The following is a 25,521-nucleotide window of genomic DNA, read 5'->3' as shown; positions in this document are numbered from 1 at the left end:
AGGGCGCAGCGCGTGGGCCGCGGGCCGCCACGCCCCTGGGCCGGGCTCCGGCCCTCCGCCCGCCTCGCACAGCTGCGCTGGCCGCCCGCGGAGGGGAGGCTGCAGAGCGAGGGCAGGAGGTGGGTGCGGCGCGGCAGGGGGCGCGGGGGTCGGGGACTACCGGTGATGGGATGCGGGTCCATCTGCGCACCTGTCCTAGCGTGAGAGGTCATCTACTCAGCCTCGCCGTTCTCATCTGTGAAATGGGGTTGGCAACGCCTGCGGGGGAAGGGACCCGTTCCGGGGAGAGGGGAGCCAGAGGGGGCAGAGCTATAAGAGGGGGGCGGAGCTGGTGGGAGGAGCCAGAGGGAAATGGTGCTAGAAAAGCCCGGATAATAGGGGTCGGGGGCTGTGGGCGGAGTCTTTGGTGGGTGGGGCACGGAGGGGCGGAGTCTCTAGGTGAGAAAGGGGACACGGGTCAGGTCCCAGAGGGGGTTCAAGGGCTCGGGAGTGGGTGCCGAAAAGTCAACGAGGCCAGCCTGGGTTGGATTGGGTGGAGGGGCCGAAAAGCACTGGGGAAGGAAGGGCGGAGACACAAGGATGAAAGGGACCCCTCCTAGGCCTGGAGAGCCCTGGGTGGGCGGCGCTGAGGCGGTGGGGCAGGGGTGGCCGAGTGGGCAAGGGCCTGTGGATGCCCAGAACACTTTCCATTCCTTGTGACTAGAAATAAAGAGCCCATCCCTGGAGCTCAGTGCGCCACGTATAAGATCTCATTCAACTCTCACGCCCTGAAAGGCGTCACCATATGTGTTTACAGCTGAGGAACGTGAGACTCAGAAAAGTGAAGTGACTTGCCCAAAACCACTCAGGACCCCTTGCTGCAAAGACTTTCCTCCCCCCCTCCCCCCCCCCCCCGCTGCACTCAAGGGAGACTGAGGTTTAGTGTGGAGTGCGTGGCAGGGAAGAAACCAAAGTTTTGATGCCCTGCCCTTTGCAGGATGTCTGACAGGACCAGTTCCCCCACCCCTTCCAAATGCCAACCTAAGGCAACGCTCCTGTGGTATTGTGAGGATGAAGTGAGGAGATGGATTTGAAAGCCCATGTTTATAAATTATCATTCTTGGGAGGAGCAGGAAGACAGTTGGAAGAAAGTAGTTGAAGTGGGGTGCTTGTGCCTGAGGAAAACCACAAGATGAAGCATGAGAGTGAGCTGAGAGGGTGAAAGAAAACTCTGGAAGAGGATGGGGGATGGTGATGGTTGCTGGGGGGGGGGGCACCAGGTGAAAGAATACATTGCTGTGCAAGGAGGGAGGTCATGCCAGGTCCAGTGTTGTCCTTCCTCCAGCCCACCTTTCCTCTTCTGCCCCAATGGCCAGCTCTGTCCGGGGTCCCTGTGTGTCAGCTGAGTGTAGGAAGCAACTTTTCTCTCCTACTGTGTGGATTTGGTGGTAATGGAGCTTCTTGGAGATATGAACTGGGCAAGACAGGGTTAAAGATTCAGCAGTTGGGTGTAGGGAGGTCAGGGAGGGGAGGGGTAGGACAGTGCCTCTACATAGTACCCTGGCCTGAGCCAAAGAGACCTTACCCTGGTGGGCTGATGTAGGTGGGGAAGTCTCCAGTTCACTGGAAGACCCCTTATTCACGCTGAGCATCTTCTTGAAATTTACCCAGCCATGCTCTGTCCATTCCCTGCACAGTGGAAACTCTCCTTGCATTTACTTCCAGATGATCACATGGATTTTGCCCCAAGCCTTAGATTCCAAACTGAAAATTCAAGAGAGCATTTCAAAATAAAAAGTTTTTAAAATCCAGAAGAGGGTGATAAATTTTCCAATTGGTAGATGACAGTCAGTCTGGGGTGTGGAAAATGGATCTGTCTAAACAGGGGAAGAAATTTTTTCCTCTTCTATTCTTCCTGCTTCTGTAGATATAGAGGGAGGCAATCCTAGTCCCAACAGAGGGTCCAGGCACCCATCTACTTAAGTAAAGTTGGCTAAGGTAAGCAGTGAACGTAAAATGCTCTGGAGATGCACAGAAGGAAGGAATGAATTCCAGCTGAGGGGCCTGGGAGATGAACGGGATTTTCCTTTGCAATCTAGGCAGAGGGGATGGCAGATGCCAAATTACAGGGGTAGGTGAGGACCTGGCATGGTTGGTCCATTAAGCAGGGATACAATAGTATCTATTTCATCTGTGAGATTAAAAGAGATTAACATGCCTAAAGTGCGTGGCATAGTAGTAACTGCTCAATAAATGTTAGCCATTATTATTACTGTTGTGGTGGTGGTTATTGTTAGACTCATGATCATCTGCCCAGGAGTTGGCCTAGGGCAATACAGCTGGTAAATGGCAGAGCATGATTCGATACAGCTCAGGTAACACCAAACACCATGCACTGTCCTCTACCCCACACAGCCTCTGTCGTTCCTTCTGCCCATCCGCAACATTTCTGAAGCCCAGAAGTGGCCCCTGTTTGTGAACATTCCCAGTGAGCAACGATGAGAGTTTCTTTCCTGCTGTGGTAGCAGAGACTCTGCGTTTGGGATGAGGCAGGAAAAACAAGGCCTGAACACCATCTTCTCCCAACCTGGATCTGAGCACAGAACACAAGCCCAGTGGTGTGGTTTCTCTGGGTGATGGGTGGGTCTGTCTATAGAGACCACCCAGGTTTGAATTCTAACTCCTCCAGCAATTCTGTGAGCCATTTTTGGTTAGCCCTGGTTGGCAACCTCACCCTCCAAAACTCAGTTGACAGTTGGAAAAGAAAATTATGAGTTTTTAGTGGCTTCTTAATAGCAGTAGTAAATCTGTAATTTATTGAGTCTGGCTATTTAGTAGGTTCTGGCATTCTGACTGGAAGTTTACATCTATGGCCCTATGTGAAGGAAGTGTTCTTTTCTTCTCCCTTCTTTCAAAATACAAATTTTTACAAATTTTCAAGCCTACAGAAAAGATTAAAGTAGTCCTTCACCTAGATGCATGAAGTCACACTTTGTCAGTTTTGCTTTACACACACACTTGATTTTGGAGCCAAATTGTTTAAAAGTAAGTTACAGATGTCTCGACACTTGACCCCTAAGTTCTTCAGCATGCGTCTCCTAATAATGACATTCTCCTACATAATTCCATTGTTGTGCCTAAGAAAATTAGTAATAAGTCAGTATTACCTAATATAACCATCATTATTCACATTTTCACATTATTATTCACATTATTCACATTCACATATGTGAATACTTTGCTCAAAAGTATTTTCTCTAGTTTTTGGTTTTTAAAATCAGATCCAGTCAAGATTCACATATTGCATTTGATTATATCTCTTTAAGCAACTCATTTAATCTAAATACTATAGAGCCCTTCCACCTGTTTAAATATGTTCAATTAGTTCATCAGTGATTAGATTCAGGTTGGTTTTGAATTTTTTTTTTGGGGGGGGTTTTGATTTTTTGACAATATGTGTACTTCTTACTGTGTCACATCAGGAGGTGTATGATGTCAGGGTCTTACTACTCATTACTAAATTTGATTATTGGTTCTAATCTCTCCATTGTAAGGGTAAATTCCCCCCCCCTTGTAATTAATAAGTAATCTGCGAAGTCATTCTTTGAGGCTGTTGTAATCGTGTGTTCCTGATAACCTTTCACTCCACATCCACTGATAGTCCTTGCCTGAATTGCAACACTGAGGGTTGCAAATAGGTAATTTTCTAATTCTGGCATTCCTTTTATATTGATTACCTGGTATTCTTTTTTATAGAATAAATTTTTTTCTGTCTCAGTTCTCACTCCCTCTCCTTTTCTCCCTATTTTTTTCTTTTTGGAGTAACATTATAGACTCAGGATTTTTTTTTTTAATTCAATGTGCTATAATCATTCTTTTTGGTACTCCAATTATTAAAAATTTTGCCAGTGGGAGTCCCTTCAGGCCAGCTTCTGCGTTCTTTTGACAGAACCTCATTATTCTTTGATTTATTCTTTGATTGCTTCTTTGCTATCTGGCAAAGAAGTTGCAGGCTCACCTTGAACTTTCCCTGTAAAAGTCCTGGAATCATCCATTTCTCCAGGAAGCCCTGGTTTGTTTTAGAGGAGATAACATTTAGAAACCAAGATCCAGGGCCTGGTGTGCTCATTGCTGCTGAGTGTCATTTCTGGGCTCTTTGAGTGAGCAAAGCTAGGAAATGATAGATGATAGACAATTATCATTACTTAGATTTATTGTTACACCTGGTCCCCACTGATAGTGCCAAAAGGGTAGACTGCTTGGGAAGTAGTTTCATGATAGAAGTAATGTAATTCATTATGGAAGTGGGTGGTAATGTAGGAAAAGAGGAAATTGCACAGAAAAGAGCCCAGGCCTACTCTAGGGCTCCATAAATGTACAGGCTGTTACCTGGGTCCTCTGTGGCTAGGTACAGCTTCCTGCTGAAGACCTTCAGGAGACTGGTTCTCTGAAAGGTGTCCAAACTGGAACTCCTTAGAGGCCATGACTCTGAGGTCAAGAATGCACATGAAGCCCTGGATAAGGGATTCATCCTAAGTCTGGGTTAGGTTGTCTGTGAAATAAAGATCATGTGATCTGTCCTGCCTGGGTCACAAGAGTTGTTGTAAGGATCAGTATATATTTTTTAAATTGCTAATCAGTCTTTTCAACACATTTATTACAAAATTCTTTCTCTTTTTCATCGCTTTAATACCACAGTTTGAAATGTCATTGCTTTATGATCTGATGTAATACATTACACAGAGATATCTGCTCTTTTTCAAATATTCTTTCGGGTTCTCATCAATTCTTCCAAATTAAGATTTTAATTTTTTTTAATATATGAAAAATACTACTGGGATTTGGATTAGGACAGCATAACAACTATAATTAATTTTAGATTAGAAGACCAGGTTTAAGATCTTTTGTCTTCCTCTCAGAAGCATCACAGTTCTCCATTCAAATTCTATTTATGCTTCGTAAAATGTCATAGCTTGTGTTACTGGAAGGGGCACAGGCTTTGGAGAGATTCACTTGGAATTCTGCCTCTGCCACCTCTAGCTACGTGATCTGAAGCAGCTGTCTTCACCACTTTGCATTTCAATTTTATCCTAAAAATTGAGATGATAATCAAGCCTACCTCAAACCAGCATCAGTGTGGCATTTTAGTTAAATAATCTACAGGAAGATGCCTCATAGCTTAGGGCATGTGGTAGGTGCTCAGGAAATGTTGGTTCTCTCTGCCTCCTGGTCTTTATGTAGGTCAGAATCAAATTGAGATGGCAGGTGTGAGAGCACCTGGTCAAAGGTAGGAGGGGGACAAATGACAGAACTCCACGGGCCTTGGCTGCTCAGTGCCCAAAGAGGAGTGTCCTCAGAACACAGACTTTGCAGTCAGACAGGCCTAGGCTTGAATCCTGGCTCTGCCACTGCTCTGGGCAAGTTACCTAACGTCGCTTAGTCTCATGGAGGTAATATTTGCCTTGGAGCAGTATTGTGGAGTTTAAATGAGGTAGTATACTGTATATAACACTCAGCGTCTTGGCTGCCCTTCCTGGCAAGACTTGGCCTCTCAAAGATTTCAGTTTTCTTTTTTTTTTTTTTTTTTGCCAAACCAGAAAATGCTGAAAGGATTTCAGTTTTCTGTGGCGCGATGAACAGGATGCAACAGGGTGATTTTCAGGCCCTAGACTGGAACTGTCCTTCCCCTGGTGCCAGGCTGGGCACCCTCTCATTTCAGCTGCAACGCCAGGTGCCTTGGCCCCCCCTGCCTTGTCAGGTGGTCTGAGGCACAGCATGGCATAGACTCCTGGGTTTTGTTTTGTTTTGTTGGTTTGGTTTTGTTGGTTTGACACCAACGGTTTTCTCAGAGATGCAGATAGGGCCAGATTTTTTTTTCCTGGTTCTTTTCAAGTTGAGGCGTGTTGGGCCGTAGAAATGTACAGCCCGTTTGGGAGAGAGAGACGACCGCCCAAAAAGACTCAGAGTCCAGAGGCTTGATGCAAGAGAGCAAGAGGATTTATTTCCAGCGCGCGCAGGGGCTAAACAGCATCACCAAGATGGGGAGGCTGCCGCCCCGAAGCTCTCAAGCTTAGGGTTTTTATGGGGCGAGACCACACACAGGTGGCCGGGGAGTTTAGGGTGGGGAAATTCCAGTAGCTCCATGTTGCACAACCAGTTGCAGGACCACTACCCAATTCCGAGAACTTGCAAGGGACACTTACGGGAAAAGATAAAGAAAAAGGGAGGGGTAGGGGTCTTAATTACCTATGAGCAAGCATAGTTACAGAAGCGAAAAGCTGGTTAGGCTAGTTTGGGCCTTTAGGCTAGTTTGGGCCTTTCATTCCCCCCTTTTTCTTTTGGAAAGTTTTAATCTTGAAACTACAGGACTTCATCTCCAGCAAGAGGTTGATAGTTTCGTTGTAGAACCATTAATTGAACTGCGCCGACCTGCTCTCAGACTAGTCACTAGTCGGCTGAGTATACAAGGCCCAAAGGTTAGGAGCAAGATGAGTATAAGCAGGGGCCCTAGCAAAGTGGAGAGTAAAGGAGTTAACCAGGGGGAACTGTTAAACCACGACTCAAACCAACCTGCTTGCCGTTTATATTCCCGTTTGCGGCGGGCAAGCCCTTCCCTGACCTTAGCTATAGATTCTCTAACAACTCCCGTATGGTCTGCATAGAAACAACGTTCTTCTTTGAGGGCAGCACACAGTCCTCCTTGCTGGAGGAATACTAGATCTAACCCCCTCTGGTTCTGGAGCACTACCTCGGATCAACAGCTGCCCTCAGAGTATTAAACCCTCTTTGCTGCATTGCCAGAGAAGAGATACTAGTTCCTGCTCCTATTGTCCCTAAGCCAAAAGAGTAGCCAGGGTTATGGCTGTGAAGGGCTCTCTTTTTCTTTTAAAAATTAGGTTGGTGACTCTTTGCCCTATTATGCTCTCATACATTGTCTCCTCAGTGTGCTATATTATTTTTGGGAACATTAACACCATTATACAGTAATCTTTAGACCCATGTAAGGTTATGGGGTTGGTGGGGGTTTAGGGCAGTAAGTACAGCTGTAGGTCTCTATTTTAAAAATACTGGACCAAAAACACAACATCCCCAAAACACAATAACCAACCCCCCACCGCGACCCATCCATGTTTGTCACTCAGTCAATCTTTAGATGCCACAACCCCAGTCTAAGTCTGGGTCAGCAGTCCTGGGCTGTCGCCGCCACGCGGGTCAGTCTGGTCTTCAGAGGATTCCTCGGGTCTGCAGTTGCTTTCCACTGGTCCTGGCACCGCTCCTGGTCTTTTTTTATTAGCAGGTCTCACATGGGAGTGGTGTAGCCAGGTCGCTGCTATTCTATCGACTTTAAGAGCAGTGGGGGTAATAAGAATAATTTGATAGGGGCCCTTCCACCTCGGCTTGAGGGTTTTGTTGTTATGCCATTTCACCCACACCCAATCCCCTGCTGGTGTGGGTGAAACGGTGTCCGGCACCCTCCTCGTCAGGCCGGTAGATAGCAGGGAGGGCCGGCCATACTTGACTGTGGACACGTTGCAGAGCCTGCCTCAGGGCTCATTCTAGGAACTACAGGAGGGAGTGTGCCATACATGATTTCAAAAGGGGTTAAACCCAAGTGATAAGGGGTGTTCCGGGCTCGGAACAGGGCGAAGGGAAGGAGGGTCACCCAGTCTCCGCCAGTCTCTAGGGCCAATTTAGTCAGGGTCTCCTTTATTGTTCTATTTATTAGCTCTACCTGCCCAGAGCTCTGGGGATTATATGCACAATGTAATTTTCAATCTATCCCCATAGCCTGGGCCAGCCCTTGACTAACCTGACAAACGCAGGTCTATTATTTGATCTTATCCCTTCCAGCAGTCCATACCTGGGGACTATTTTTTCTAATATTTTTTTAGCTACTGTCAAAGCTGTTTCTCCTTTTGTAGGGAAGGCTTTTACCCATCTGGAAAACGTATCTACCATGACCAGTAAATATCAGCACCCCTATTTTCTAGGCTTGACCTCTGTGAAATCCACTTCCCAAAATAGTCCTGGCTACCTCCCCCTTTCCCTCGTACCTGCGTGGGTCCCTCTGGTCCTCCCCGGCTGCATGACCTGACAGGCTCGGCAACTTTTGACGATGTCATCTGGAACCCATCCTTGTGACTTGAACCTTAGTTGAGCAGTGTCCAGCAGTTGCAGCATCTTTTTCTTCCCTAGATGTGTGGTCTGATGCAGGTGCTTTAACAGGTGGCGTCTTAAGAGTTCTGGCACTATTAGGCAATGCCCTTCGTCCCGCAACCAGCCATCTTCACGTAGCTGCTCTGAGGCCCAGACCTCATCTACACTGGAATAGTCTGGCAGAGGAGGCAACCGTCCCATGCCTGGGGGTGGCAGGCTAAGGTGCAGGATGTTTGGCTGCGGAGTGTCTTCTGCAGCCTTCTTAGCTTCAGCGTCCGCTCTGCGATTGCCCCGTGCTTCCACTGAATCCCCGCTCTGGTGTCCCGGGGTATGGACTACCGCCACTGCCTTTGGCAGCAAAACAGCCTCTAGTAGGTGGAGTATTTCAGGCATGTGCTTAATTTCCTTTCTCTCTGCCATGATGAAGCCCCTTTCCCTGTAGAGGGCCCTATGTATGTGCACGGTCCCAAAGGCAAAGCAGCTGTCAGTGTACACCGTCAGCCTTTTTCCTCGGCCCGGCTAAGAGCCTCCGTCAACGCTATTAGTTTTGCCTTCTGAGCAGATGTCCCTTGTGGAAAGCGTGCTGCCCAGACAAGTTTACCTTGGTCATCTACTATGGCCGCCCCTGCGTACCTGCGTCCGTCCCGGATGAAACTGCTTCCGTCTGTGACCAGGTCAGGTCGCTACCTGGAAGGGGGAGATTCTTCAAGTCTCTACGGGTTGTCTGGGTCTCGGCTAGGATCTCAAGGCAATCTCGTTCAGGTGCGGCTGCAGCGGGGGTTGGCAGAAGCGTAGCCGATTTAAGGCGGCAGGGGCCCGGAACTCGATGCGGGGTGCGTCCAGCAAAAGCCCTTGGTAATGAGTCAGCCTCGCATTTGTGATCCACCGTCCCGGTGGCTGCTTCAGAACCCCCTCTATGGCGTGCGGGGTGGTGATCTGCAGCCACTGCCCTAGGGTGAGCTTATCAGCGTCTTTGACCAACAGGGCCCTGGCCGCGATAATTCGCAAACACACTGGCCACTTCACCACCACCGAATCTAGTTTTTTTTTGACAAGTACGCCACCAGTCTCTTCCAGGGTCCCAGGGCCTGCGTGAGTACTCCCTTGACTATTTCCCCTCTTCTCATCTATGAACAGGTGAAACTCTTTGGGAGGATCAGGGAGTGCTAGGGCCGGGGCTTCTAGCATGGCTGCCCTCAGGGCCTGAAAAGTGTCTTCCATTTTCACAGTCCACTCCCATGCTCGCCCCGCCTTACGCCCTTCATACAGAGGTCGAGCCTTTTTCGAAAACCCAAGGTCATCATGGAGGGCCTCATTGAACAGGGTAGGCAAGTTTATCTTGAACCCAAATCCAATCTCTGCCACGTGGTCCACCGATATAGTTTGGCTCCTGTTGCCCCCTGCACCCAGCTGGTCTTACTGGACAATTTTCCTGTGTCTTCCATTAGTACCGAATGTTCTGCTCCTGTATCTATGAGGAAGCTGACTGGGTTCCCCTTCACTTGCAAAGTTACCCTAGGTTTGGGGAGGGGGACCAAACCCCATCTTCCCTATTCGTCTATCACCTGTCCTGCAACCGTGACTTTTTCAGGACCTTCAAGTCTTCGCCCCTCTTTCTTTTGGGGCACTCTCAGGCCCAATGTCTATGCTCTTTGCAATTGGCACATTGATCCTTCCTAGCCTTTCCCGCCGGGGCCTTTCCCTATCCTCTGACCCTATCTGCCCCCCTCTTGTGGCGGCTAGCAGGATTTTAGCCATCTCTCTGTTTGCTTTCCGTGCTTTTCCAGCTTGGAATTTCCTATTTTCTATCCTGATCCTCTCTAACTTCTCTTCTAGCGTCTCCCTATTGTTATAGACCTTCTCCGCCACTTCTAACAGGTCCTGCAGAGTCTTCTCGCCCAATCTATCTATTCTCTGCACCTTGTGCCTACTGTCGGGGGCCGCCTGATTGACAAACGCCATCAGAACAGCTGCCTTGCTCTCTTCCATAGTGGGATCTATGGGGTGTACTGCCGGAAGGCCTCCATGATCCTCTCTAAGTATGCTGCCGGGCTCTCTGGCCCCTGACAAACATCTCCTACCTTGGCCAAATTGGTCGGCTTTCGCGCCGCCATACGGAGACCGGCCATCAGAGTCTGGCGGTAGACCCGGAGACGCTCCCTACCTTCAGCCTCATTGTAGTCCCAAAGCGGCTGTTCAAGGGGAAAAGTTAGGTCGATGGTTCGCGGGTTTGTAGTAGGTCCGCCGTCCTCCCCGGAACCAGCTTCCGCGCCTCCCCCTGAATCCTTTCTCTTTCCTCCGTTGTGAAGAGCACCTTAAGCAGCTGCTGGCAGTCATCCCAGGTGGGCTGATGAGTGAAAAGAACAGAGTCTAAAAGATTAATTAGGTCTCTCAGATTCTGGGAGAAGTTCGAGTTTTGAGATTTTCAATTATAGAGATCAGCTGTGGAAAAGGGCCAATATTGGAGGAGCTGGAGGGGAGCTGTGTTGTCATCCAACCCTGGCCCAGAGTTGGGAACTGGCACTGGGCGTAGGGGGCAGGCGACAATGGAATCCGAAGACAACCCTCTCCTACTCCTAGTGCCTTGGGCCGGACCCTCAACCATAGGGGCCGTGGGCTGGGCTGTCCCCAGCCCTGGCCGGGCTGCCTGCGCCTGCGACTGGGGGACATAGGGTGGGGGAGATTCCAGGAGGAGGGATTCTGCCTGGGGATCAGTTAGGGGTAGAGGTCACCGAGCTGGATCTGATGGAGCCATCTGGGCCACTAGGGCGAGAGAAGGCTGAGGCACCGGCATCTTTACCCAAGAAGGAGGGTTTTGGGTGAGGTCCTGCCAGACAATGATATAGGGACCTTGATTCAGGTGTCCTTGGGGGTGCGGTGCAAAGATTTTCTTTTTCACTGCAGAAATAACAGAAAGGTTAAAAGTTTCATCTGAGGGCCACCCCACGCCAAAGGAGGGCCACTCAGAGGCACAAAACGTCTGCCAGGCGCCCTTCCGGATGATGACGGACAGGTCGTGGGCCCAGTCTCGTACTTCCTTCCAATGTGTCAGGGTGAGGGAGAGAGGAGTACTCTTCCCTTGGCCCATAATTCCTGGATGAGTAAAAAGGAGAATTTAAAGAGAAAAAGACAACAACACAGACAGTAGACAAACACTGAAGCCACTTGCTTTTGCACACAAACACAGACAAAGGACGATACCTTACCCTAGGGTTACCTTGCCCAATCCTGCAACAACTTGCAGGCAAACAAATGGAGCGACCAAGGCCACTTGGTCACTCACCCCTAATCCCTGGAGCGTCCTCCAGGGCGACAGTTTTTCTGGCCGCCAAGAACCCTATCTTGGTCCAGAGGAACTTCCTCCTTACGGAGTTAGTACCCTGTCGTTCCAAATTCAAACTTCAAAACTGACACATCACATACAACACAGAGACAAACATAAAGGACAACTCCGGAGTCGGCCTACCTCCAAGCCTGGTGCCACCGGTCTTTTTAAGAGGGGTCGCCTCTCCGATCCCGGACGAGCCCCCAAATGTTGGGCCGTAGAAATGTACAGCCCGTTTGGGAGAGAGAGACGACCGCCCAAAAAGACTCAGAGTCCAGAGGCTTGATGCAAGAGAGCAAGAGGATTTATTTCCAGCGCGCGCAGGGGCTAAACAGCATCACCAAGATGGGGAGGCTGCCGCCCCGAAGCTCTCAAGCTTAGGGTTTTTATGGGGCGAGACCACACGCAGGTGGCCGGGGAGTTTAGGGTGGGGAAATTCCAGTAGCTCCATGTTGCACAACCAGTTGCAGGACCACTACCCAATTCCGAGAACTTGCAAGGGACACTTACGGGAAAAGATAAAGAAAAAGGGAGGGGTAGGGGTCTTAATTACCTATGAGCAAGCATAGTTACAGAAGCGAAAAGCTGGTTAGGCTAGTTTGGGCCTTTAGGCTAGTTTGGGCCTTTCAGGCGCAGACCAGAACTTCAGATTTACCGCTTGGAAAGTCTCTGCTTAAGATAAATTATTCCTTCAGACACAGCAGTGGCATTTCTTTTATCTTCTATTTCTTGGTTCAGTTTCATGCCCATTCGCCTTTTCGAATCTGGCTTCTAAAAACCTTGCTTTTTGTGTTTTGCTGCTTTATCTTTAGACATCAGGAGTTGCTATTGAAGTAGAAAGGTTCAGACCTCTCAGTGCACTTGCCCTGTGCCAGCTCTGGAGGGCCTCTGGGCCATCCTGGAGTCCGTCCCCCATCCTCACATGTGAGTGGGCAGACCCCAGGCCAGCCGTGGACAACCCCAGTCTGGTCAGGACAGGGAATAAGGGGGGGCGGTGCACATCTCTTGCTCATACTGGGGCCCCACAGGGAAGGCGAATGAGCAGAGGTGTTGGGCTCAGACCTGGGCTAAGATCCCGCCCCCTCCAGTGACTGGCTGTGCAAGCTTGGGCAGTCTCTTACCCTTTCTGGGCCTCAGTGTCTATACAATGGAGATGATAATATGGGGGCTTCTTTGGCTGGGCTACAGATTAAATTGACATAAGACCAATTAACAGGATAAAAACCATTTTAATTCATGGAGTCACACAATGACATGAGACTCAAAGAAGGGCCAGATATTTGAAGTTTCTGTAGCATCCTGAGCTACAGAAAGGAAGAGAGGCTCAGGGAGAGAGGTGGAGACAAACTGTGGGAGGGTGAGGGGCGAAACTGTGTGGTGAATAAAACTTGCCTTGTTATGCAGATAAGTCTCTCAGGTGATAACATTTGTTTCAGAGCAGCTTTCTTCTGGTACAGATACCTTTACTAATGAAAAGTTTTTTGGGCTTTTTTGTTTTGGGTTTTGTTTTGTTTTGTTTTTGTTTGAGACAGGGTCTTGCTCTGTTGCCCTGGGTAGACTGCAGTGAGTGGCATCATCACAGCTCACTACAACCTCACACTCCTGGGCTCAAGCGATCCTCCTGCCTCAGCCTCCCAAGTTGCTAGGACTGCAGGCACGCACCACCACACCCCGCTAATTTGTTTTTATTTTTAGTAGAGATGGGTTCACACTCTTGCTCAGGCTGGTCTCAAACTCCTGAGCTCAAGTGATCCTCCCTTCCTTGGCCTCCCAGAGTGCTAGGATTACAGATTTGAGCCACTGCACCAGGCTGAAAAGTTACCTTATACATATAAATTTCCTTTACAAAGAGCAGCTTTTCAGAGCTACTTCTGTGTCTGCAGTTTCTCAAAATAACTCAGAATAATCAATATGCCAAAGAGGTATATTTTAAGGTAGTATATTCTGATCCCCTGCAGTCATATCTTGGGGTGGTGTGTCCTGAGCCCCAACAGTAGCTATCTCACAGTGTGGTTGTGAATACTTTGAGGTAATGGATAGTCAGCATTTAGCACAATAGTATATTATTCTCCATACTTTTCTATATATTTTTGTTAAAAATCAATAAAATGCCACAGACTGTTTGTGAAGCATGGTGGAAGCAGGCGGTGTGGTCTTGCCAGGCAAGCTGCACATCAGTATTTGGAAAAGCTGCTTCAAGGGCTTTCAAACTTTTTGAAGCTCTTAAAGCTTTTTGTGGTTATCACAAGCCTCAGCAGCTGTGGGAGAGAATGAGCTCTCCACTCACTGGCTGTGCGTCCTGGGCAAGTCACCAGTCTTTCCGAGTCTCAGTTTCCTCATCTGCCAAATGAGGGAGCATGATGCCTACTTTGTAGGACTGCTGTGAGGATGAAAAGGGCCGATGAGTGTGAAGGCCTTGGATGTAGTAAAAGGCTCAGTAAATATGTGCTCCCTCCCTGTCAAAAAAAAAAAAAAAACTATTTCATTTACTCTCACGTCAGTACTCTGACACCAAATGTGCGGGGCACCTCACTGCAGTTCTGACGCTGTCTACCTGCAGTTAGCACAGAGCCCCACAGGTTAAAGGCTCAGTCCCACAGGACTGCCACCCACTTCACATGCCAATTGCAAGTCTTGGTTGTCGCCTGTGCTTCTGACTGACTGGCTATAAATTGGAGGTTGCTACCACCCTCTCCTCAAGTTTAATAAGCTAGAACAGCTCACAGAACTCAGGAAAACAGTTCACTCACTAGATTACCTACCAGTTTATTATGAAAGGAACAGCCAGATGGAAGAAATGCATAGAGTAGGATATGGGGGAAGGGGCCCCCAGCTTCCATGCTCTCTTGAGGCCTGCCACCCTCCTGGCACCTCCATGTGTTCACGAACTTGGAAACTCTCAGAACTTCATCATGTTGGGGTTTTGTGGAGGCCTCATTATGCAGATATGATTGATTAAATCACTGGCCATTGGTGATCAAGTCAATTTCTTGTCCCTCTCCCTCCCTGGAGGTGAGGGGGTAGAGGTGAGAGTGAAATTCCAACCCTCTGGTCACATGGTTGGTTCCTCTGGCAACCAGCTCCCATCCTTAGGGACTCTCCAAAAGTCATGTCATTAACATAAACTCAGATGTGGTTGAAAGGTGCTTGTTATGAATAACAAGATGTTCCTTTCACCTTTATTTCTGGAACTGGGGACAAAACCAATTATTATAACAAAAGATACTCCCATAGCTCTTATCACTTAAGAAATTACAAGGGTTTTAGGTGCCCTGGCCAAGAGCTGGGAACAAAGACCCAATAAATATTTCTTATTATATCACAGTATCACACAGCCCCTCCCTGCTGCCCGGCCCCCATACCACCAGCACCCACTGTGCGCTAGGCAGTGAATACGCAGACGTGAGACATGTGATTGCTTTCAGAGAGCTCACAAACTAGGCAGTGGTTTTTAAAAAAATTTCATCACAACCCCTAATATGAAGATACATTTTATATCATTTATACCAGTCCATACTCACATAACTAAAACAAAGTTTCAGAACAATATATATGGCTGATCACAATCCACTCACTGTATTGACCTCATGACTTACGAATAGGACACAACCTTCATTTTTTCTAGTTTATGGAGGCATCATTTACATACAGTAAAATTTACCCTTTCCAGGTATGCTGTTATATGAATTTTGACAATCTTTATACAGACATTTGACCACCACTGCATCAAGATAGAGAATACTTCCATCACTCCACAATATTGACTTGTGCTTATTTGTAGCCAGTCTCTTATCCCCCAACCCAGGCCCCAGAAGACCACTGATCTGATTTCTGTCTCTACAGCTTTGCCTTTTCCACAATGTTATACATGTAGAATCATGTAGCACCTAACCTTCTGTGGCTTCGCTTAACATTGTGCTTTTTTTTTTTTTTTTTTTTTTTTTTTTTTGAGACAGAGTCTCGCTTTGTTGTCCAGGCTAGAGTGAGTGCCGTGGCGTCAGCCTAGCTCACAGCAACCTCAAACTCCTGGGCTCAAGCGATCCTCCTGCCTCAGCCTCCCGAGTTGCTGGGACTACAGGCATGCGCCACCATGCCCGGCTAATTTTTTATATATATATCAGTTGGCCAATTAATTTCTTTCTATTTATAGTAGAGACGGGGTCTCGCTCTTGCTCAGGCTGGTTTTGAACTCCTGACCTTGAGCAATCCGCCCGCCTCGGCCTCCCAAGAGCTAGGATTACAGGCGTGAGCCACAGCACCCGGCCAACATTGTGCTTTTGAAAGTCATCCGTGTGCTGGTGTGTGTTAGTAGTTAGTTCCTTTATATTGCTGAGTCATATTCCATTGTATGAATTTACCACAATTTATTTACATTTTAGTTGTTTCCGCGTTTGGGCAATTATGAATAAAGCTGCTATAAGCACTCGCATACAAATTTTTGCATGGACATGTCTCCATTTCTCTGGGATAAACATCTAGGAGTGGGATCACTGTGGGTCAGGTGGTAATTGTATGCCAAACTATTTTCCACGGTGATTATACGATTTTTATTCTCACCAGCAACATATGAGAGTTTCTGTTGCTCTGCGTGCACTCATCAGCATTTAGTATTGTCAGATTTTTTATGAGTCATTTTAATGTAGTAATATCTAATTGTGGTTTTAATTTTCATACTCTAATGACTAACAATGTGGGGCATCTTTTCATGTGATTGTTAGTCTTCTTTGGTAGAGTATTTGTTGGGTCTTTTCCCATTTTTTACTTGGGTTGTTTTCTTACTGAGTTTTGGGAGTTCTTTATATATTCTCATTAACATCTGATAGGTGTTCTGCAAATATTTTCTCTCAGTCTGTGTCTTATTCTTTCATTTTCTTAAGTGTCTTTTAAAGAGCAGTTTTTCATTTGGATGAAGTCTAGCTTATCAATTGTTTCATGGTTTGTCACTGGATAGTAGAGTCCTATCCAGGAAATCTTTGCCTAACCCAAAGTCACAAAGATTTCCTCCTAGATGTTACACGGTTTTAGATTTTACACTTAGTCTGTGACCTATTTTGAGTTAATTTTCCATATATGGTGCAAAAGATGGATCCAGGTTCCTTTATTCCCCCATATGGGTGCCCAGTGATCTGCACCATGATAAAGCCAGGGAGGAGGGCCATGTGCACAGCAGATCCCTGCACGATGGAATGGTGAATGCTGCATGGCACCAGGGAGCCTAAGAGGAGATCTGTTGACCTAGTGGTGATCTGGGGACACCTTACAGAGGCAGTGACTCATAGGCTGGGCCTGAAAAGTAGACAGCAGAGAAGGTGGAGAGGGTAGAAAGGGTGGTGGTATAGAGAGAGCAAAAGTAGAGCAGGTGACAACGTGAGGGAAACTCAGTGGCATCTGGAGTATCAGAGCCTGCAGTGCATGGAGGGCAGGGTTAGAGATGAGAGGGGAAGAGCAAGGTGGTCGGGGCAGGGAGTAGGCTTCAGGAAGGTCAGTCTGCAGATCGAAATGGAAGGTGGGCCGAAGGGAGCTGAGTGAGGATGTAGGGTGTAGAGGGAGTGGGGATGAGCCTGAGCTCTGGGAATAGCTATAGGATGGGTTCCAGCAGACACAGTCAAGACAAAGCGTAGGGCTGAGAAGTCAGGGCTGCCTCCCCAGTCTTGGGCCCAGGCAGTTGAGTGGCTGCGAAGAGCTCACAGCAGGTTTGGGGCAGAGGAATTCTGTGTTAGGCTTCTGGTACCTGTAGATATCCAGGTGGAGGTGGCCAGGAGGCAGCTGGGTACACATGGGGGGCTGTAGCTCATAGGTGTTCGTTCCTCACTACCTGACTACAAACCCTCCACCACACTCATATGCTCCTCAGCCCCCAGGGGTGCCAGTTCCTGCCCCTCGAGTCGTGTCATTTCACAGTAGGGCCTGTGGACTTATGATGATGGACACAGTGGCCCTGTGACTAGAAAAGAGGGGCTTGGAGGACTGAGCTCTGTGACTCAGTAGATATGGAGAGAACACCGCAGAGCCCCCTGGCCAGCCTCTGCCCCAACTGCCTGTGTAACCCTGTGCTGCTCTCCCCACACAAATGACTGGGAGCCACGATGCTGTGGTAGGGGCAAGAAAGCAGGTGCTCTTGCTTTTGCCAGCAGAGAAATAAGAGTTTGGGCACCCACCCAAGGGTCCGGGGGGTGCCCTATAGCTACTGACCGCCTCCCACTGCAGCAATGCTCTGAGCAGTCAGCACCGATGCACAGAGGAGGTGTGGGTCTGCCCACACAGCCCAGCCTCCCTGGCACCCCATCCTGCCCTTTGTGTGAAGCTGAGCGCTTCACGGAGACTGGGCCTGAGGCACCCAGTGTTGGGAGAGGGCAGAGGTTTAAGGAGAAAGAGAGACTGAAAACTAGAATATGCACATTACTATTCAGAAAGAAAAGGGGTTGGAGGAGACTAGAGTCCTGGGAAGAGGAAGCAGGGAGGAAAAAGAAGATTCTGGAATAAGTAAGGGGGTGACACGCTTCTGAGTCTAGCTTCTGCCTGGGTCCTCTGGAGAGAGAACTGGCCAGGTCCGCCCTGTGCCCCAGCACCCCACCCAGCTGCGGCTCCAGCTCCCGAGGCCAGTCTGTGCTCCAGCAGCCCCCTCCCTGCAGTTCGCCGCCCTCCCTGCTGGGCCTCCCTCTGTCTCGCAGCCCATCTGCTCCAGGCTTCTGCTGACGAGCCTTTGTAACTTCATCACGGGCGCATTTCTCTTTAGACACTCCAGATGGTTAATGCCTTTCTGCAGCATCAAAGTGCCCCTTTTGACTGGGAAGGAATTGCCAGGGTCCCCATGCCAGAGAGTTGAGCAGGGCAGCTGGGCATCTCCCACAGCTGGCATGGCCCCCATCCTCTGGGGAAAAAGGGGTCTCAGTGCAGTCAGCTTCTTCAGAAGGCAGACATGTTGAGAAGTGCTTGCCACCTCTGCTGGGTGACTCTGGGGAAGTCCCCCTCTCTGGCCTCTGTTTCCCCATCTGGACAGTAAGCATCCTTGGCACGATGATTCTTGATGTGCCAGGATTCATTCCTGACCTGTTCCCACAGCTGTTGGTATGTCCGTCTTGTCACTGAGCCTTCAGTGTCTCTTGTCTCCCCCACCAGCCTCAAGGGCAGCAATTCCTCTTGGTGTGCCCACCTGCCACTCTAAGGAAGGACTGCTGAATCCTTTCTGCAAGTTGGCTCTTGGGAAAGTATCGTGTTGGAAGCTGAGAGGGTATATCCCCTGCTTTCTAGAACCTTTGTTGAAGGAGACTTACCAGCCGCAGACACTGGCAGCTGGGATCAGTGGGGGCTGTGGTAAGGAGTGGGTAGAGTGCCCTTAGGAGGGTGCTTTGGGCAGAGCCTGGCATTAGCCCTGACCTTGCTGCCAGTCTCAGAGAAGGTTAGGGTGCCATCACGACAGGCAAGGACAGCCCACCGGGAACCAAGAACGTATTCATTGCAAGGAAAGTTGGCCCGAGAGCAGTGAGCATCTCGAAAGGACTGCTGTTTGGAACCCAGAGAGCTGAGTGACCCATCAGGGCCTGCTAAATAGATGGAAATGGCACTAACACAGCCATTCATTGAGAAGAAGAATTAAATTCAGAGGCAGCATTGGTACAACAGAAGGAGCCCTGGGCCTGGAGCACCTGCTTTCCTGGCCACACCTTGAGATTTTCAGAATAATTGTTAGGTAGGTAGAGTGTACCAATCTTTTGCAAGTAAGAATTTACACATCTTTCTTTTGTATAAAGGGATCTGAGTTTGAATCCTGACAAGGCACTTCACCTCTCTGAGCAAGGGGCATGAATCCTGGCACAGTTTTCCTCCTCTGCACAGCAGGGATGGATGATGGTATTGTCCATGTCAAAGATGATACAGCTACTCTGTAAGCAAATCTTTGTAAAAACACGCAGCATAGCTTTCAGTCCAGGCACATTTTCCTTTCTTCCTGTAGACCAAGGGTTCTCTATTCTAACTGAACATTTAGATTACTAAGGAGCCCTTTAAAAATACCAGTGCTAGGGCCATGTTCCAGACCAATAGAAATAGAATCTCTAGGGGGTGGGACCCAGGCTTTGGATTTTTTTTGTTTTCTTTCTTTTTTTTTTAACTCCTTAGTGAATCTATTGTGCTGTATACAGTGTAGCGATCATCACCCATTGATCAGATATTAATTCATTTCAACCCCAAGGAGAATAGGCTTGATCTACAATAAAGAGTTAAGAACCGTGACTACCCAGATATGGTTGAATAATAGTCATTTCGCACTTGTCTCCCTCTCTAGGACTACTTCCCAGCACCCCAGCCTCCTGCCATGTCCGACCCCATCACGCTGAACGTCGGGGGGAAGCTCTACACCACCTCACTGGCCACCCTGACCAGCTTCCCCGACTCCATGCTGGGTGCCATGTTCAGCGGGAAGATGCCCACCAAGAGGGACAGCCAGGGCAACTGCTTCATTGACCGTGATGGCAAAGTGTTCCGCTACATCCTCAACTTCCTGCGGACCTCCCACCTGGACCTGCCCGAGGACTTCCAGGAGATGGGCCTGCTCCGCAGGGAGGCCGACTTCTACCAGGTGCAGCCCCTGATTGAGGCCCTGCAAGAGAAGGAGGTGGAGCTCTCCAAGGCCGAGAAGAATGCCATGCTCAACATCACTCTGAACCAGCGTGTGCAAACGGTCCACTTCACTGTGCGGGAGGCGCCCCAGATCTACAGCCTCTCGTCCTCCAGCATGGAGGTCTTCAACGCCAACATCTTTAGCACCTCCTGCCTCTTCCTCAAGCTCCTTGGCTCCAAGCTCTTCTACTGCTCTAATGGCAACCTCTCCTCCATCACCAGCCACTTGCAGGACCCTAACCACCTGACTCTGGACTGGGTGGCCAATGTGGAGGGCCTGCCGGAGGAGGAGTACACCAAGCAGAACCTCAGGAGGCTCTGGGTGGTGCCCGCCAACAAGCAGATCAACAGCTTCCAGGTCTTCGTGGAGGAGGTACTGAAAATCGCGCTGAGTGATGGCTTCTGCATCGATTCTTCTCACCCACATGCTCTAGATTTTATGAACAATAAGATTATTCGATTAATACGGTACAGGTAAAGGGACCCCAGCAACACTGGAGAGGGAAAGTCCCAAGAAGCTTATGTCAGCCATGGTCTTGGAGAGTGTCTCGCCAGTAGCGTGAGGCAGGGTACCATACTAATCTGTACTAACTGCATAGCAGGACTTGATTCCTCCGTGATGAAGTCCACCTTTCGGAATTCACATGTCCTCCGAGCAGAACCACCTTTTTTCTTGCCATTCTGAGCTGGAGATGGGCAGTTTATTATGACAAGTGAAGAGTCAGCTGATGTGTGCTAAAGGAGGCTACAGGAGGACTTTCTGGCCGGGACAAAGGAGCAGCAGTTTTCTTATGGGGGCCCTCTCTGTCTGCACCACTAGCCAGTGCCGCATTTACCCATCTGTGAAAGGCCCCTGGAGAGGGCATGGGACAAGAACAAGAGGCTCCCTTTGGTCTCCCAGAACATGAAGAGCCCAGTGGTGCCCATCACACCTGCTCTTCCCTCCCCCGGTTGCATCCAGAACCTTGGACTGGTTTGCCCAGGGGCAACCGTGTTTGGAATGCAGAGTGTTCTCAGGGCTCTGTTAGTGTCCTCACTGGGAGAGAGAGCTGAGCTGTGTCATGATCCAGAGGAGGGGGTATCCAGGCAGGGTTCTGGACGTGGGGATGTTCCCTCAACAGGGCCGAATCTAAGCATTCCTGGCTTCAGGAGTGGGCTGCTGTCCCTGTGAAGATTTGAAAGCATCTGGAACCAGTCTGACATGCTTTAGAATCCAGCCTGTTGCCTGACTTTCATAATCCTTTTCCCAAAAATTTGAGGTATCATTGAAACAGGTCATTGTAAGCAAATGTATTATGGATTCTCAGGGTTGGAAAATAATTCAAGAATTCCTTGGTCCTCCCCTGTCCCAAGCACACCCCAGCACATGTGGGGGTCAGCACCTCTCCCTGAGTACCTTCAAGCGGTCACCTGTGCCTGCTTGTGTACATCTGGTGACAGGAAGCTCACCTTCCCCAGGCCGGTTCCTGTCATGGTGGGATGGTGCTGACTGTTAGAAAGTTCTTCTTTATATTGAGCCAAAATCTGTCCTGCCTCTTCCATGTGCTGGACCTTCTTTCTCATGTAAATCGGTATCTTCACTTTCAGAATAGTCATCCTAAGAGGCCAGATGCTTATTCTGAAGATATCGTTACTCAGAATTCGGATTCCCCTTTGGGATCAGTCTTCAGAATCAAAGTTGGCTCGTTTCCATCTCCTGTCAGTCAGTCCCCTTTTGTTACAGCTTCACCTTGTTTGTGACCCCACTTCACCCACCTTCCCTGCCCACCATGGCTCCACATGCCCTCTGACCACCGTCTGTTGGAAGCCCCTGAGAAGGTCCAGAGGAAAGAGACAGGATCTCCGCGGGCAGTGTGCAGCGAGGAGCCCAGGAGTGGTCCGAACCATAACGCTGCCCCTGGATTGAGTGTCCAGCCCCTAAGACACCACTCTCAGGGAGGCAGCCTTCCCCTGTAATACTGTGTCTAGCTGTGACTAGCCCGTGGGTCCCCTTGGGGTGCCATCCAGGACAAGCAGCCCTAAGCCACTACTTCCTATCAGGTGATGAGCCATGCAGGCCTCCAAACTGCATGTTATGATTCACCCCTGGAGTGTGGCCTTGGGAGTCCTGCAGTCTTCCCCACCGGGCAGCGGCCCTCAGGCAAAGCCAGGGAAGCCGGGTGACACAGTCACCCACGGAAGGAGCTTCCCACAGTTATACCCTGTGAGTAGGGGGCTTGTGTGCTGGGCTGTGGGCAGGGCCAGGTCCCTCAGGCATTAAAGCCTTTCCCTCCGCTACATTGGGACTCAGGAGTCTTTGTGACAGCTGTCCCAGGCCACCAGGCCAACATAACTTGGAAAAGCCCCTCAAGGAAAACCCAGTTAGACCAGGCAACAAAAGCTGTGACTACAACAAACAATTCAAAGAAGAAATGTCATAAATCATCACTGCCCTTTTTTCTTTCCATAAAACTACTTTCACCATCTTGTGGTGCTTCCTAATTCAAGCAGCTTGACTTTAGGGAAATTACAGAACCTGTGAAGCCACTAACAGGCCATGTGTGGCTTTGTGCAAGTCACTCACCTCACTGAGCCACCTCCGTTTCTTCATCTGTGAAATGGGCATAACAGTAATATGTAACCGTACCTACCTCACAGGACTGTTGTGAGGATCAAATGAAATAATGTATGTGAGAATACAGTATAAATGTTAAATGACTGTTACCATTTTGCGTCTGCTTATAAGGGGGAGAAAGACACCAGTCTTAAGTCAGCCTGGCTCAGGTTTGAATCCTGGCTACATTTCTTGCTCTGTGACCTTAGACAAGTCACTGAGCCTCTCTGATTTGTTTCTTCATTGGGTAACATTCCCCCTCCTCCTGGGTCATACAACTTAAATGCGTTGGTGTGTGTGAAAATTCCTAGCTAGGCGTGCCACATAGGAGCTCAGTAAATGCTCGCTCTTACAGGAGGTGGTAACGGTGGACTCTCGTGCCAAGAACGGAGAGTTCCAGTTTAACCAGCTCTTTCAGGGCACTAGGTGTGCAGGCTCTGAGGGTGGGAACAGCCACAAATAGGTTCAGCTACATTCGCCTGGGAAAAGGTTAGGGCTTCACACAGTGTGCTGTGGGAACTTCGGGAAAGAGCCTCACAAAGGGCTTTGTGGAGGGTCAAGCTGTGCCTTTGGGTAGGTTGGATTTTTTGACAGAATAAGCAAGGAGGGCACCACAGGTGCAGGGAACAGCAAGAGCTGGCAGCCAGCCAGGGAGGGTGATCAAGGAAGGGTGTGCACTCACGCATATCCGCAGCACAAGGGGAGCAACAGGTTGTACGTTCGAGGCAATCTCATCGCACCCACATCTAACTTAGGTGAGTTCAGCCATCTGCTTAGCAAAAATGTGAGAAAGGGAGCAAACACCAAGCAGTGCAGCGGTGCCGTCCCAGCGCTCCAGTGAGTCAGAGTGGAGAGAACTGGGAGGCAGAGTGTGCTTCTTGTGAGCCCCTCACTGCCCTGAGTGAGACCCAGTGGTGATCTCACCCGGACTCAGTTTAGCCTTTTGTATACAGCCCGGGGCTCCATCCAGCTGAAGGGGAATGTCAGGCACACAGCACTTGCTAGCTCTCTGTTCCTGCTCTAGGTGTGGGCCATGCACGCAGAGGGATGGTCGGAACAGGTGCTCAGGGGAACCGTAAGGCACCTTGGTATGACCACGTCACGAGGCCTGCCACAAAACAGGGTTCCCGCATGCTTGGGGGCCAGCAGCAGCCACCACCTCAGACCACTCCGTGATCTCACACCCTCAGGACCTCCAAAGGCCCTTTCCCCTTTTATGAAGGGCTGAGCCTCATGACCCTGTTCTGCCTTTGGGCCAGAGCGCCCAGTGCGGGAGTGGCCAAGATCCCCCTGTCCACACCTCAGTCTTTGGAGCCCGGGATGCAGCCATTCTGTTTTGTAAGCCGCCATGCAGCCTAAATTATATAGCATTTGTGTAACTTATTTACCCCAAACTGCAGCTTCCTTTTATAGATTACTCCTGAAATACTCTATTGTGAACATGGGCTTAGCCACGGTCAGCCTTGGGCCAATGTCTTGGCTCATGTGGCCAGAGCACCAGCCCATCCCTGTCCTGAATTGCAGTCTCTTCACACTGACCGCCTGTGCCTGCCTGTGTCCCAGGGGGCTCAGGCTGATGGGGGCAGTTGGCAGGGAAATGAGGCCTGGGATCATCTCTCAGAGCGAAACAACCTTGATAACAGGGCCATCAAAGGGAGGGGCCGGGCCCGCTTCCAGGCCCTGCAGGGTCCTGGCTCTGGCAGCTCCATCTGCCCAGACAGCCCAGAGACTTCAGTCTCCTTCAGAACCTTTGGGACAGTGTGGCACCAGCAGAGCTGTGGAAACAGTGTGGTGACACACTTACCCCAGCCTGGATCACAAGGACCAAAGGGGACCCTGAGGAACAACATCAACCTGTGGAAGCCAGAGAATCACCGAATGACCCAAGATCACCCAATACAAAGGACTGCAAAACAAGCTTTGAGGTGGTTCTTTCTGGCTCTCACTCTCAGAGGCAAGAAGTGCATACACAGCCTGGTGTCTCTGACCCTTGCCACCCCCTTCCCTGGTCCCATTTCCTGCCAGCTTCCCTGCCACCCCCCAGTATACACAGAATTCCAAAGCCTTTGTCAGCAGTTCCCAGTTAGCTGGCAGCCCTAGAGTGTTCTAGCCTGTTCTCTTCCTTATGCCAGGCCCTTCCACCCAAAGCCAAGGTTCCCTTTTACTAAAAAGTTGGGTAAAGGCCCAGATGAGACACATTTGAAATCCTCTAGGGCTGCAGTCCGTAACCACAGGGCCACGGAGAAGAAGAAAAGCTCCAAAGTGTAAAGAGGGCTTTTCCAAATGTTGCACGCACATGGCAGTGTATGGGACAGAGTGGCCTGGGAGTTAGGGTTACTGGGGTCCAGCCTTCACTCTTCCCTCCCTGGCGGTTGACCAGGCCAAGTCCTTCCGCCTCTCTGGACCTCTTTCCTTGTAGGTAAAGCAGTGGAGTTTAGTCACTTATTCCACAGATGTGAACCGAGCACCTTCCCTTCGGAGGCAGTGCGCTGAGGGCTGGGGACATAGAGCATGAGATGTGGCACCTGCTTCGGGAGAGCTCTGTCACACATGCAGGCAGCTGTCCCTGCATTCTCTCCCTCAATCCTTGTAATCACCTTTTGAGGTAGGCAAGGCTGGTATTTCATCGCCTTTTCATGGATGAAGTCATTGAGAGCAGCAGAGTTTGGACCTGCTCTGCTCTACTCAGAGCCAGTTCTTTTTCCTCTTCACCTTTGATGATCAGTCATAAGTCTCCTTCTAGCACATTTCCAGATTCTATGCCAAAAAATAGCCAACAAATGTCACATTCTGACAGTCCCCTACAGGTTCCCTCTCTCTTAGCAGCCAAATAAGGGAGAACCTCTCT

At 49.5% G+C, this 25,521-nt stretch overlaps 1 protein-coding gene across 1 annotated transcript; it reads left to right on the top strand.

The window, feature by feature from the left end:
• Positions 1 to 49: 49 nt before the first annotated feature.
• On the top strand, positions 50 to 22,783 carry KCTD21 (potassium channel tetramerization domain containing 21). Its single transcript, XM_012744527.3, has 2 exons — positions 50 to 119; positions 19,746 to 22,783. Exon 2 carries the CDS (start codon positions 19,776 to 19,778, stop codon positions 20,556 to 20,558), a length of 783 nt encoding a protein of 260 aa, XP_012599981.1. The 5' UTR covers positions 50 to 119; positions 19,746 to 19,775; the 3' UTR covers positions 20,559 to 22,783.
• The last annotated feature ends 2,738 nt before the right edge of the window (positions 22,784 to 25,521 follow it).

The sequence above is a fragment of the Microcebus murinus genome, chromosome 4, assembly GCF_040939455.1.
Source record: "Microcebus murinus isolate Inina chromosome 4, M.murinus_Inina_mat1.0, whole genome shotgun sequence".
Taxonomy (NCBI): Eukaryota; Metazoa; Chordata; class Mammalia; order Primates; family Cheirogaleidae; genus Microcebus; species Microcebus murinus.
Note: the sequence above shows the minus strand (reverse complement) of the source record. Positions and strands in the feature narration are given on the sequence as shown.